We start from the raw sequence: 13,282 nt of genomic DNA, 5'->3' as shown, positions 1-13,282 counted from the left end.
CCAGACATGTGTGCCTCCAAAGGACACTAAGCATAAAACTGGTTTCCGCCGGCAATCAGGGCGAGGGTGTATACGGCAGAGGAGGAGCTAACCGTGTGTTGTTTACTTAGTGTCAGCAGCATACACCCACAGTACCTGTGTTCCCCAATGAGACGAAGGAGAAAAATGTTTTTAAAAATATTAAAAAAATATATTAAAGTTAAAATCACGTCCCATTCAAAATGTTTTTTTTTTTTGTTATTGTGGAGTTCAGAATCTCCCAATCAATAAATAAGAATTAATCCAATAGGTAAACGTCGTCAAGAGAAAAGTAAAAACGTCAGAATTACATTTTTTTGGTCGCCGCAACATTGCATTAAAATGCAATAATGGGGCAATCAAAAGATCTTATTTACACCAACAAGGTATCAATAAAAAACGTCAACTTGACATGCACAAATCAAGCCCTCACCCAGCCCGAGATCACGAAAAATGGAGACTCTACGGGACTTGGCAAAATGGCGACTTTATTAATTTAGAAAGTTTGGATTTATTTTTCAACACATGAATAAAAAAGAACCTATACATGTTGCAAAACAAAAAACAATTGTGGAATTGTACTTTGGAATTTTTCTCCCGTTTTCCAGTACACGATATGGCAAAACATATGATGTGTTCAAAAGTGCAACAAGCCCTCACAAGCCCATGTAGATGGAAAAATAAAAAAGTTATAGCTTTGGGAAGAAAGGGAGCAAATAAACTCAAAAATGGAAAAACCCAAGGTTGCAAAAGGGCTAAGCTCTGTGTCAGGTGCTTATTTTCTATAGTTCAGGTTTTATATGCATTTGGTAAAAGAATGAAGGGTTATAACATTTATTAATTGCCATGAATTGTAAAATTAAAGGAAAATAAGTTTTCATTTCATTACCTGGCTGTCTCGTACTGTTTAACAGTAATAAGGGTATCCTCAATTGTCTTGTTAACTAGTGTATTTACACTGGAGATAAAAAAGTTGATGGCCCCCAGAAGAGTTTCTCCATTCTTTGCAAGAAGTTTCTGAGTGTCTGCATTGTAGCCAAATTCCTCCTATATTACATCAAAAAGTAAAATGTCACAAAAATAGTAGTAATCATAAAAATAACTTCTAATAATGTAACTTTAGAGTGTTGTTTCCTTTACGCTACCAATTCCTAAATGCCCTATTAGGCCATGCTGAGCTCCACAGTGGAAGAAATCCAGTTTTCAGGACTGAACATTATATTACATGGTAGACCACAGGAATTCATTGAACACAATGGTGGACCATTTACTTTGATGGGAGCTGTGCAGGAAAGGAGAAGTCACACTGACGTTTCCCTAGTAATGAGGGCTAAATATGGTGCTGCCTACTGGGAGAACCTCTGCAATCAACCGCAAGCAAGAGACATGAACAGCCTGTTCCTAAACAGGATACATGCTTACTGAGAAGCCTGTTGTAGGCTCTTTTAAAGATCAAGTGTGCATATGCTGATAATAAAGTGACACTAATCAGGTACTTTCATGGCCTATCCACAGCTTTCTCCTATTTAATTCAGTAGGAACCAAGGTGAGCTGTGACCATTAACTATTGTGAATGGTGGATCATGTATTACCAATCTGTAGTTTACAAGTCATTGTAATCCTACCTGTGATCAGGAGATTCTACTGAAAAGTGATCTATACAGCCTATTATTTGGCTTCAGTGTCCACAGATTATGGAAAATAAAAAAGTAAATCTATATACCAAGATAAACACTTTATATGAACAATAGGACATTTTCTGATGGCACATCCCCTTTAATAAGCACGGCCTATGCCTTTTCATATATAGACAAAAGCATAAACATGAGAAAATCGTATATTCGAGACAATCTAAAAAAAACTCTCCGATGCTCATATGTCAGGAAAAGACGCAATTCAACTGAAGTTGCTATTTATTGAAGGCATTAGCATTTGTACTTAAAATAGAACATGAAGGAGGCCGATCGCGTACATGCCGAGCAATTGTTATATAAATGCAAGATCAGAGACAATGATGTCATCAGGACAGCAAGACGCTGAATGGGAACAATAACCAGGGGTGGGCTGGCAAGCAATTATACACCATCAAAGGAGCGCTCAAATGTCAAATAAATCATCTCATGGAGGGGAAACGAAGCAAGCAAAGAGCAGCTCCAGGTACGACACTGATGGGGAGGCACATGTGAACAGCTTTCATATTCCTATGGAAACATGCCTAAAAACAGGACATGCACAGCAGGACAACCAGCGATCGGGACCAGTGGAAAGTGGGCGAGGATAGCCCCCAGACTAGTGGATAAAATCAGTGCCCTAACAACCCACACCACGCTAAAATAATTACCAAGAGAAAAGGACTTATTTACTAATATGGCCTAGTGTGTGTACACAAACATACAGTATATAAATACGGCTTAGGCTGTGTTCACACTGTTTTTTTAGCGGTTTTTACTGCGGTTTTCACTATAAAACCGCTAAAAATAAGCTTCCCAGTCATTTGTATGCATTTTGCACTTTTTGTGCACATTGATGCGTTTTTTACCACGAAAAACCCGCATTGCGGTAAAAAAAGCAGCATGCACATTAATTTTGCGGATTTTTCCGCGGTTTAGGCTTCTTCCATGCGGTTTGAAACAGCTGCGGAAAAAAAACGCATAAATAACGCATCAAAACCGCGCAAAAACGGCCGCGGAAAAATAGGTGCGTTTTCTGGGAAGGGATTCAGGTTTTTGAGCAGAAATTTTTTTGCAACGTGTGCACTTAGCCTTAGCATAACTGCGCGTTTTCCCCCAGGTGCACCAAAGATAGGATATTGCGATCCACTAGGAGGACAGTGATGAGAATGTCTGTAAAGTGCTGTGGAATATGATGACGCTATATAACCAAAAGGAGTAAATAAAGAACAATTACCATATTGGCCTGATACTATGCTTTTATTGCCGCCAAGGTAGAAGAACGCATCTGTAGACACGTAAAAGCGTGAGCTGCCTCCAGGCAGGGGTCACAGTAAAATATTTATTTAGGTTGTAAATAAAGCAACTAAATCTCAAAAATCTTTAACTCCTGCATCGGCAAAGGTGTCTCCTGTGGTAGGATATTAACATTTGTTACAGGTTAACGCTAAACCATAAACTGTAAAGCCTGCAAACTGGTTCAACAAGTCAATCAATTCATCCCATTTAATTGCTATCAAAGAAAGTGACTAAAATCAAGAAAGACAAGATCAGAAAAAAAGACTGACTTGTTTGCCTCCGCATCCAATTATATAATGAAAGGATTTGAGGAGTGCTCCTCCATGTGCTGTACAAAGTGCTCTGGAAAGCTGACAACACACTGTACTAGTACAATGTTCTACAAGAAATCACGTGAGCTCACAAACGCCATCAAAGCTGCATGGCTATAGGATGGCCTGTGGAGTCGGTAAGCCAAACCTGCGACTCCGACTCCTCAATTTCCCTTACACCGACTCCGACTCCAACTCCGACTCCACGACTCCCACACATATTGCTTATATTTAAGTGAAAAATTTATTGTAGTACAATGTGAACCTCAGACATTTAATCATTTTTATGATCCAATAATCAAGATATTTAGATAGAACAGAATATATATTGGTGTACTACCCGGTTTTCATTCTTTTTGGTACAGATACGATATGGATAGACAGATATGGATAAATGGATAGATAGAGCAGATTTCTAATCTGCTTTTGCTATTGAAAACATTATCTATGAGCTCAAAAACCTTTCAGGTGATGCAGTTTTTTAAAAAGATGATCAGCTTTTGCAGCTGAAAAACGTATCCTAAAAAAACACAGGAAAAACGCTGTGTGTGAATGTAGCCTTAGATCAGGAATATAACAGCCATTTATAGGACATTTCATAACTTTCCCAAACTCCTATGAAAAAATATTCAGCACATCCTCCATTGAATTACTGTACCCAATTTATTATATATTTTAGGAGTCGGAGTCGGTCCATTTTATACCGACTCCAACTCCGACTCCACCAAAATGAGCACCGACTCCGACTCCGACTCCACCAAAATGAGCACCGACTCCGACTCCACAGTCCTGAGGATGGGTGAGAAGTCTTCTAAGGCTATGTGCATACGCTGCGGTTTTTGCTGCGGTTCCGCTGCGGTTTTGGCCCTGCGGAACCACAGCAGCTCCGCAGACATGGTACAGTACCATGTAAACCTATGGGTTTTGAAAACCGAAGTGCTCGCGCTGCGTTTTTCTTCCACACTGTTTTGCTGCGGTTTATAAACCGCAGAATGTCAATTGTTTCTGCGGATTCACACCTTTAACATAGTAGAGGTGTGAAACCGCAGGTCACTTTACCTGCGGTTTTACCTGCGGTTCCGCGGGGAAAAACCCGCAGGTGATTCCGCAGTGTGTGCACATAGCCTAAGGGGTTTTCCAATTTGGGAAAACCTGTGTCGCCTGGCTGTAGTTTAAAAAACAAAAAAAAACAAAAAACAAACTGGGCTTTATTCAGCCAGCCCTGGTCCAGTGCTGAGTCTCTTCTACTGTCCCCGATTTGTTATTGTCTGTAGTGCTGACATACCAACCACTGCCAATCACTGAGCTTAGTGGCTATGCCCAAGTTGATGGGTCAAGTTAGTTATTGGCTGCAGAGCTGTCAAAATAACATCAGCGCAAAGGTCAATATCAGACAAAGGGAGCACAATTGGATGCTGGACTCGGGGAGGGAGAGTAAAGAGCAGTTTATTAAAAGAAAAAAAAAAATAAGCAACTGCAGCCTGGATAAGTGTTTTTTTAAAAATTGGAAAAAACTTGCAACATTTATGGAAAGTTTTTGCTCCCATAACTACTCTACAAAGTGGTCAGCTTCAATGTGCCCAATAACAGGTTAACCTTCATGACAAAGCACGATTTGAGCTTTGGGAGCATGAGTGAAATGTCATTTTTTGACCGCTACACTTTATCCCCTAACCAGGAAAGCCTTTTGTGATATTCCCGACGGCTCAATTTTTCAAATCTGACCCGTCACTGTATAATTATGGAGTGCTTCTATATCCCAGTGATTAGGACAATGCTCTTTTCTGTGCATGGCACCTTGCACTTCATGGTAATGGTACATTTAGCTTGATAAAATCTACATGTTTTTTATGAATATATTGGAAATTTGTTGAAATTTAGAAAAATGGCAGTTTTCAAACTTTGATTTTTCCGCGTTTCCCCTCACGGTCAGGCATTTCATTGGATGGGATTGACCCTGGAGGTCCTGAATTTTATGGACACCATGCCATCTAACATCATACAAATCAGCAAGAGCCAAGATCCTATTATTTACAATACCAACTCACTACTGATGAACCTCGAGAGAGGGCAAATGTGTCAAGTGTATGTCATACTGTTATTGATTGCTCCTGGTGGCCATGTTATCCTGTGTCACGCTGGTATACATTGCTCCTGGTGGCCATGCTATCCTGTGTCACGCTGGTATAGATTGCTCCTGGTGGCCATGTTATCCTTTGTCACGTTGGTATACATTGCTCCTGGTGGCCATGTTATCCTATGTCACGCTGGTATAGATTACTCCAGGTGGCCATGTTATCCTATGTCACGCTGGTATAGATTACTCCAGGTGGCCATGTTATCCTATGTCACGCTGGTATAGATTGATCCTGGTGGCCATGCTATCCTATGTCACGCTAGTATAGATCGCTCCTGGTGGCCATGCTATCCTATGTCACGCTGGTATAGATCGCTCCTGGTGGCCATGTTATCCTATGTCACGCTGGTATAGATTACTCCAGGTGGCCATGTTATCCTATGTCACGCTGGTATAGATTGCTCCTGGTGGCAAAGTTATCCTATGTCACGCTGGTATACATTGCTCATGGTGGCCATGTTATCCTATGTCACGCTGGTATAGATTGCTCCAGGTGGCCATGCTATCCTATGTCACGCTGGTATACATTGCTCCTAGTGGCAAAGTTATCCTATGTCACGCTGGTATAGATTGCTCCTGGTGGCCATGTTATCCTGTGTCACGCTGGTATAGATTGCTCCAGGTGGCCATGTTATCCTAGGTCACGCTGGTATAGATTGCTCCTGGTGGCCATGTTATCCTGTGTCACGCTTGTATAGATTACTCCAGTTGGCCATGTTACCCTACGTCACGCTGGAATAGATTGCTCCTGGTGGCCATGTTATCCTATGTCACGCTGGTATACATTGCTCCTCGTGGCCATGTTATCCTATGTCACGCTGGTATACATTGCTCCTGGTGGCCATGTTATCCTATGTCACAGTGGTATAGATTGCTCCTGGTGGTAAAGTTATCCTATGTCACGCTGGTATACATTGCTCATGGTGGCCATGTTATCCTATGTCACGCTGGTATAGATTGCTCCAGGTGGCCATGTTATCCTAGGTCACGCTGGTATACATTGCTCCTGGTGGCAAAGTTATCCTATGTCACGCTGGTATAGATTACTCCAGGTGGCCATGTTATCCTGTGTCACACTGGTATAGATTACTCCAGGTGGCCATGTTATCCTATGTCACGCTGGTATAGATTGCTCCTGGTGGCCATGTTATCCTATGTCACGCTGGTATAGATTACTCCAGGTGGCCATGTTATCCTATGTCACGCTGGTATACACTGCTCCTGGTAGCAAAGTTATCCTAGGTCACGCTGGAATAGATTGCTCCTGGTGGCCATGTTATCATATGTCACGCTGGTATACATTGCTCCTCGTGGCCATGTTATCCTATGTCACGCTGGTATACATTGCTCCTGGTGGCCATGTTATCCTATGTCACGCTGGTATACATTGCTCCTGGTGGCCATGTTATCCTATGTCACGCTGGTATAGATTGCTCCAGGTGGCCATGTTATCCTAGGTCACGCTGGTATGGATTGCTCCTGGTGGCCATGTTATCCTATGTCACGCTGGTATAGATTGCTCCTGGTGGCCATGTTATCCTATGTCACGCTGGTATAGATTGCTCCTGGTGGCCATGTTATCCTATGTCATGCTGGTATAGATTACTCCAGGTGGCCATGTTATCCTATGTCACGCTGGTATAGATTACTCCAGGTGGCCATGCTATCCTATGTCACGCTGGTATAGATTGCTCCTGGTGGTCAGGTTATCCTATGTCACATGGTATACATTACTCCTGGTGGCCATGTTATCCATGTCACGCTGGTATAGGTTGCTCATGGTGGCCATGTTATCCTATGTCACGCTGGTATAGGTTGCTCATGGTGGCCATGTTATCCTATGTCACGCTGGTATACATTGCTCATGGTGGCCATGTTATCCTATGTCACGCTGGTATACATTGCTCCTGGTGGCCATGTTATCCTATGTCACGCTGGTATAGATTACTCCAGGTGGCCATGTTATTCTATGTCACGCTAGTATAGATTACTCCTGGTGGCCATGTTATCCTATGTCATGCTGGTATAGATTACTCCAGGTGGCCATGTTATCCTATGTCACGCTGGTATAGATTACTCCAGGTGGCAATGTTATCCTATGTCACGCTGGTATAGATTACTCCAGGTGGCCATGTTATCCTATGTCACGCTGGTATAGATTACTCCAGGTGGCCATGCTATCCTATGTCACGCTGGTATAGATTGCTCCTGGTGGTCAGGTTATCCTATGTCACATGGTATACATTACTCCTGGTGGCCATGTTATCCATGTCACGCTGGTATAGGTTGCTCATGGTGGCCATGTTATCCTATGTCACGCTGGTATAGGTTGCTCATGGTGGCCATGTTATCCTATGTCACGCTGGTATACATTGCTCATGGTGGCCATCTTATCCTATGTCACGCTGGTATACATTGCTCCTGGTGGCCATGTTATCCTATGTCACGCTGGTATAGATTACTCCAGGTGGCCATGTTATTCTATGTCACGCTAGTATAGATTACTCCTGGTGGCCATGTTATCCTAGGTCACGCTGGTCTAGTTTGCTCCTGGTGGCCATGTTATCCTATGTCATGCTGGTATAGATTGCTCCTGGTGGCCAGGTTATCCTATGTCATGCTGGTATAGATTGCTCCAGGTGGCCATGTTATACTATGTCATGCTGGTATAGATTGCTCCTGGTGGCCATGTTATCCTATGTCATGCTGGTATAGATTGCTCCTGGTGGCCAGGTTATCCTATGTCATGCTGGTATAGATTGCTCCAGGTGGCCATGTTATACTATGTCATGCTGGTATAGATTGCTCCTGGTGGCCAGGTTATCCTATGTCATGCTGGTATAGATTGCTCCAGGTGGCCATGTTATACTATGTCATGCTGGTATAGATTGCTCCTGGTGGCCAGGTTATCCTATGTCATGCTGGTATAGATTGCTCCTGGTGGCCATGTTATCCTATGTCATGCTGGTATAGATTACTCCAGGTGGCCATGTTATCCTATGTCACGCTGGTATAGATTACTCCAGGTGGCCATGCTATCCTATGTCACGCTGGTATAGATTGCTCCTGGTGGTCAGGTTATCCTATGTCACATGGTATACATTACTCCTGGTGGCCATGTTATCCATGTCACGCTGGTATAGGTTGCTCATGGTGGCCATGTTATCCTATGTCACGCTGGTATAGGTTGCTCATGGTGGCCATGTTATCCTATGTCACGCTGGTATACATTGCTCATGGTGGCCATGTTATCCTATGTCACGCTGGTATACATTGCTCCTGGTGGCCATGTTATCCTATGTCACGCTGGTATAGATTACTCCAGGTGGCCATGTTATTCTATGTCACGCTAGTATAGATTACTCCTGGTGGCCATGTTATCCTATGTCATGCTGGTATAGATTACTCCAGGTGGCCATGTTATCCTATGTCACGCTGGTATAGATTACTCCAGGTGGCAATGTTATCCTATGTCACGCTGGTATAGATTACTCCAGGTGGCCATGTTATCCTATGTCACGCTGGTATAGATTACTCCAGGTGGCCATGCTATCCTATGTCACGCTGGTATAGATTGCTCCTGGTGGTCAGGTTATCCTATGTCACATGGTATACATTACTCCTGGTGGCCATGTTATCCATGTCACGCTGGTATAGGTTGCTCATGGTGGCCATGTTATCCTATGTCACGCTGGTATAGGTTGCTCATGGTGGCCATGTTATCCTATGTCACGCTGGTATACATTGCTCATGGTGGCCATGTTATCCTATGTCACGCTGGTATACATTGCTCCTGGTGGCCATGTTATCCTATGTCACGCTGGTATAGATTACTCCAGGTGGCCATGTTATTCTATGTCACGCTAGTATAGATTACTCCTGGTGGCCATGTTATCCTAGGTCACGCTGGTCTAGTTTGCTCCTGGTGGCCATGTTATCCTATGTCATGCTGGTATAGATTGCTCCTGGTGGCCAGGTTATCCTATGTCATGCTGGTATAGATTGCTCCAGGTGGCCATGTTATACTATGTCACGCTGGTATAGATTGCTCCTGGTGGCCAGGTTATCCTATGTCACATGGTATACATAACTCCTGGTGGCCATATTATCCATGTCACGCTGGCTAAGATACGACCTTTACAATTTGTTCATTTAATTGAGTACAAGCTCTCAGTGGGATTACTGCCTCAGTGCCCCTCAGCATTTAACCCATCTATGGTGGATAATATAAGGGATCCTACACTAGTATATATCTAAACTGACTTAGAAAAATTGTTATGGCCCCCCTCAACTTAATCTTTCTATAACTGACCCCCTTTAATATATATTCCTCTGCTGGACTACTCTACAGATGAGAACTCTGGGTAGTATCACCTCTGCTTTTCATATTTATTATGGCACTAAGCACTTTACCTCCTATTTCCTCCTTAATATCTTTAACATCTAGTGAGGAAAAGATGAGCGGGGGCGCCATTCTCGCCAATTTTAGAGGGGCAACCCCCGCTATTAGGCAGTTTAAGACGTGGGGGCAATTACTGTATATGTACCACAAGCACCAAGCACTTTTCCTTCTATTTTTTCACCAGTCTAATTTATCTCTAATACACCAGTGCTGGACAGGATGTATAGCCACCCTGGACAGGTGTACCATGCTAACTAAGTCTATGTTGTCAACCCGCGCTATTAGGAAGCTCCAGACACTTAGGGGCAATTATATATATTTTAATGTAGGCATTTCCCGTTACCTTTTACCAGGATATACTGTACTATAGTGCCACATATCACACCTAGACTTAGCTCTGCTTTCCTCCACCGTCCCATTTAAGGCTTATAGGGCCTGCAGGGTTAGTCGACGACGAGTGGGGGACGCCACTGCGCAGGTTGATAGGGTGCCAACCTCCGCTGGTAGGTAGGGTGGTTCAACGCTGTAATAGGGATAGGCACCGCCCTATGGTACCGTTGCAAGTGTCTTTTTGATACTTTGATGGTAGTTCTGTGTTCGGGGTTTTAAGGTGAATATTTGCAGATACAAAAATATTCCTACACTGTACCTTTTTCAGCGTAAGAATTTGAAGGCAATGTGTCATATTGAATATTGTATCTGATAAGCTGATAGGATGTTATAGAAGAGGAGGTGCTGACCAGAACAATTACATTTTCATGGTAAAAGTTTCGGTAAGCTTGCATTTTATTCATTGAAATCCATGGTGTTTGCATGAATTTGATACCAGTGGGTGGTCCTGTTCAGTGATTGACAGTTTTCAATGTAGAGACAGCGGTCCAACACTTGTAGGACCGTCCACTGGACTCCTTATGTATTTTAACACCAGGGATTTCAATTAATGAAATACAAGTTATACTGAATCTTCAACATTTTCCTCATACCATACGGTCCACAGATTGGACTGCATGTACTTAATCACAGGTTCCATTTAAAGAGAATCTGCCACCTCAATTTTGGCCTATGAGATGCGGCCACAGCCATCAGGGGCTTATCTACAGCATTCTGTAATGTTGTAGATAAGCCCCAGATGTAACCTGAAAGAGAAGAAAAATGAGTTATATTATACTCACCGGGGGGTCCGGTCCGATGGGTGTCGTGGTCTGGTCCGGCGCCTCCCATCTTCCTACAATGATGTCCTCCTCCTTACTTCTGTCGTGGCTCCTGCGCAGGCGTACTATATCTGCCCTGTTGAGGGCAGAGCAGAGTACTGCAGTGCACATGCACCGGGAAAGGTCAGAGAGGTCCGCGGTAGAAGTAATAAGGAGGACATAATCGCTAGAAGATAGGAGGCGCCAGACCGGACCGCGACACCTATCGGACCAGGACCGGACCCCCGGATGAGTATAAACTAACTTGTTTTTCTTATCTTTCAGGTTACATAGGGGGGCTTATCTACAGCATTAGAGAATGCTGTAGATAAGCCCCTAATGGCGGTGGCCGCATCCCATAAGCCATAAATGAGGTGACAGATTACCTTTAAGTCCTGGAGAACCACTTAAAGTGCTTCTCTCCTCTGCAGCAAAGCCGCAGATGTAGACATTAACTGCGGTTTGCACACTGCGGAGCTCAGAATGGGGGGAATTTTGCTTTGGAGCATGTATTCACTGGATTAGTCTTTTAGCTATGTCACTTTTCAAGGACATTGTCTACTAGATCTACTGGTACCATGAAAACCTTTTTTCATTGACAGACAAAAGATCTGAGTTGGGGCAAATTTTTCTGCAGGAAGAGTTAACTTTTTTTTGTACCATTTTGGATTAAATAACTTTTTTTTAAAAAAACATTTCATTCTGATTTTTGGTTAATAAAATTAATAAATAATCAGAAATTCATTAACTGGGGTCTTTTCCCTAATTTCTGCTGTTCACCGTAGGGTAAAAGCGATAAGAGGACTACTCTTTGAGTCCGCATGATCACAGTGATGCCAGGATAAGGCCTTGTGCACACGATGCAGATTTGTCATGGTTTTGTTACTTTTTTTCTGCTTAGATTTGTCACAATATCTGAAGGGTTTCCTGATAACAGCAAAGTGAATGAAAATCCTGAAGTCTCATGCACGTCTCTAAATTTTCTTACAAAAAGAGCATCCAAAGCGCACCTATTTCACTCTACATTTTTCCTGCCAAGCAATGCAAAAATGGTGCAGAAATTTCTGCACAATATACTTAATGTTTGCACATAACATAGCATTTTTATACAAAGTTTTGCTTTTTTATGCATTTCTTTTGACAAAAAAACTTTTTTCCATCACCATATCTTGAGAACTATAACTTTCTTATCCCCCCCCCTCAAAAGAGCTGTGTCAGGGATGGTTTTTAGTAAGATGAACTGAAGTTTTTTTTTGTATCAATTTGGACTACACATTTCTTAAAAATAGAGAGAAAAACACCACAAAATATATTGTGTTAAGTGTGGTTTTCGCTCTGCTCTTTTGGCAGAAAAATAAAGTAATGACTCTCAGAATATAAATGATTTTTTTTTTTTTTAAGAAAACATCATTTTTACTTTGCAAAAGTGGCAATAAAAATTCCCCCGATAGAAATGCATTATCGTCATAATTAGACTGCGCTGAAGAACAAAACAGTGTTCTCACTTTTACTACATGGGAAATTAAGTGGAAAAAATACAAATAATTCATAAGAATTGTTGTTAGTTATTGTTCATTTTGTCACCCAAAACTCAGAAACAAACGAACTAGGACAAAAGCCAGAACTTCAGGATTTGTCATTTTACATCATTCGGTTGTGGTAAAAGTAATAAGACAACTTATTCTTTAGAACAACAGAATTTCCATACTTGCATTAACATTTTGACAGCTATAGCTTTTTTTTTTTTTTGCCGCCATAGCCATAAAAGGGCTTTTTTTGCACACAAGATGACAACTCTTATTAAAACCATTTCTCATTCTCTGATATATACCAGTTATTGAGGGGCTGACCGGATGCGCTTTACATTTTTAAATATTTTAAATATTACTTTTTTATTCTTATTTTCAGGTGATGGTACTACAAATGTAATAAAAATGAGAAAGAAATTAGGAAAAAAAGACTGGAAATAAAAAGCCTGATTAGAAGTGCTCATACTCACATGTAACTCTAAAGACTTTAGGCTGAGGTCTGCAAAGGCGTCTCCTAGGTGCCTCTGGGTCTGCACCATCTGATACAGCTGTGAGGACAGCGTCTGAGCCAGCTTTAGGATATGTTCATATTTCTTTTTGTTGTCTCTTAGAATTTCTATCTGTGCTTCTAATTCCAGGTCTACGGTTCTTGAGCCACGTCCGAGCTTCTCGGAGAGAATCTGCCGAGTGCACTGCAGAGCATAAAAACTAATGCACTTAGCGAAA

At 42.2% G+C, this 13,282-nt stretch overlaps 1 protein-coding gene across 4 annotated transcripts in view; it reads right to left on the bottom strand.

The window, feature by feature from the left end:
* ARFIP1 (ARF interacting protein 1) overlaps positions 1-13,282 on the bottom strand; it is a 222,610-nt gene that overhangs the window by 64,241 nt on the left and 145,087 nt on the right. For all 4 annotated transcript variants that reach the window (XM_073576376.1, XM_073576373.1, XM_073576375.1 and 1 more), the window contains 2 exons: positions 13,027-13,248; positions 908-1,065 (listed from right to left, as the gene is read on the bottom strand). In XM_073576376.1, coding sequence (XP_073432477.1) covers positions 908-1,065; positions 13,027-13,248 — 380 coding nt within the window. The remainder of the gene's footprint in view (positions 1-907; positions 1,066-13,026; positions 13,249-13,282) is intronic.

This window comes from Dendrobates tinctorius, unplaced genomic scaffold (assembly GCF_039654945.1).
Source record: "Dendrobates tinctorius isolate UK_male_01 unplaced genomic scaffold, ASM3965494v1 ptg000008l, whole genome shotgun sequence".
Lineage (NCBI taxonomy): Eukaryota > Metazoa > Chordata > Amphibia > Anura > Dendrobatidae > Dendrobates > Dendrobates tinctorius.
The sequence above is the reverse complement of the archived record's forward strand: the minus strand, read 5'-3'. Positions and strand labels throughout refer to the sequence as shown.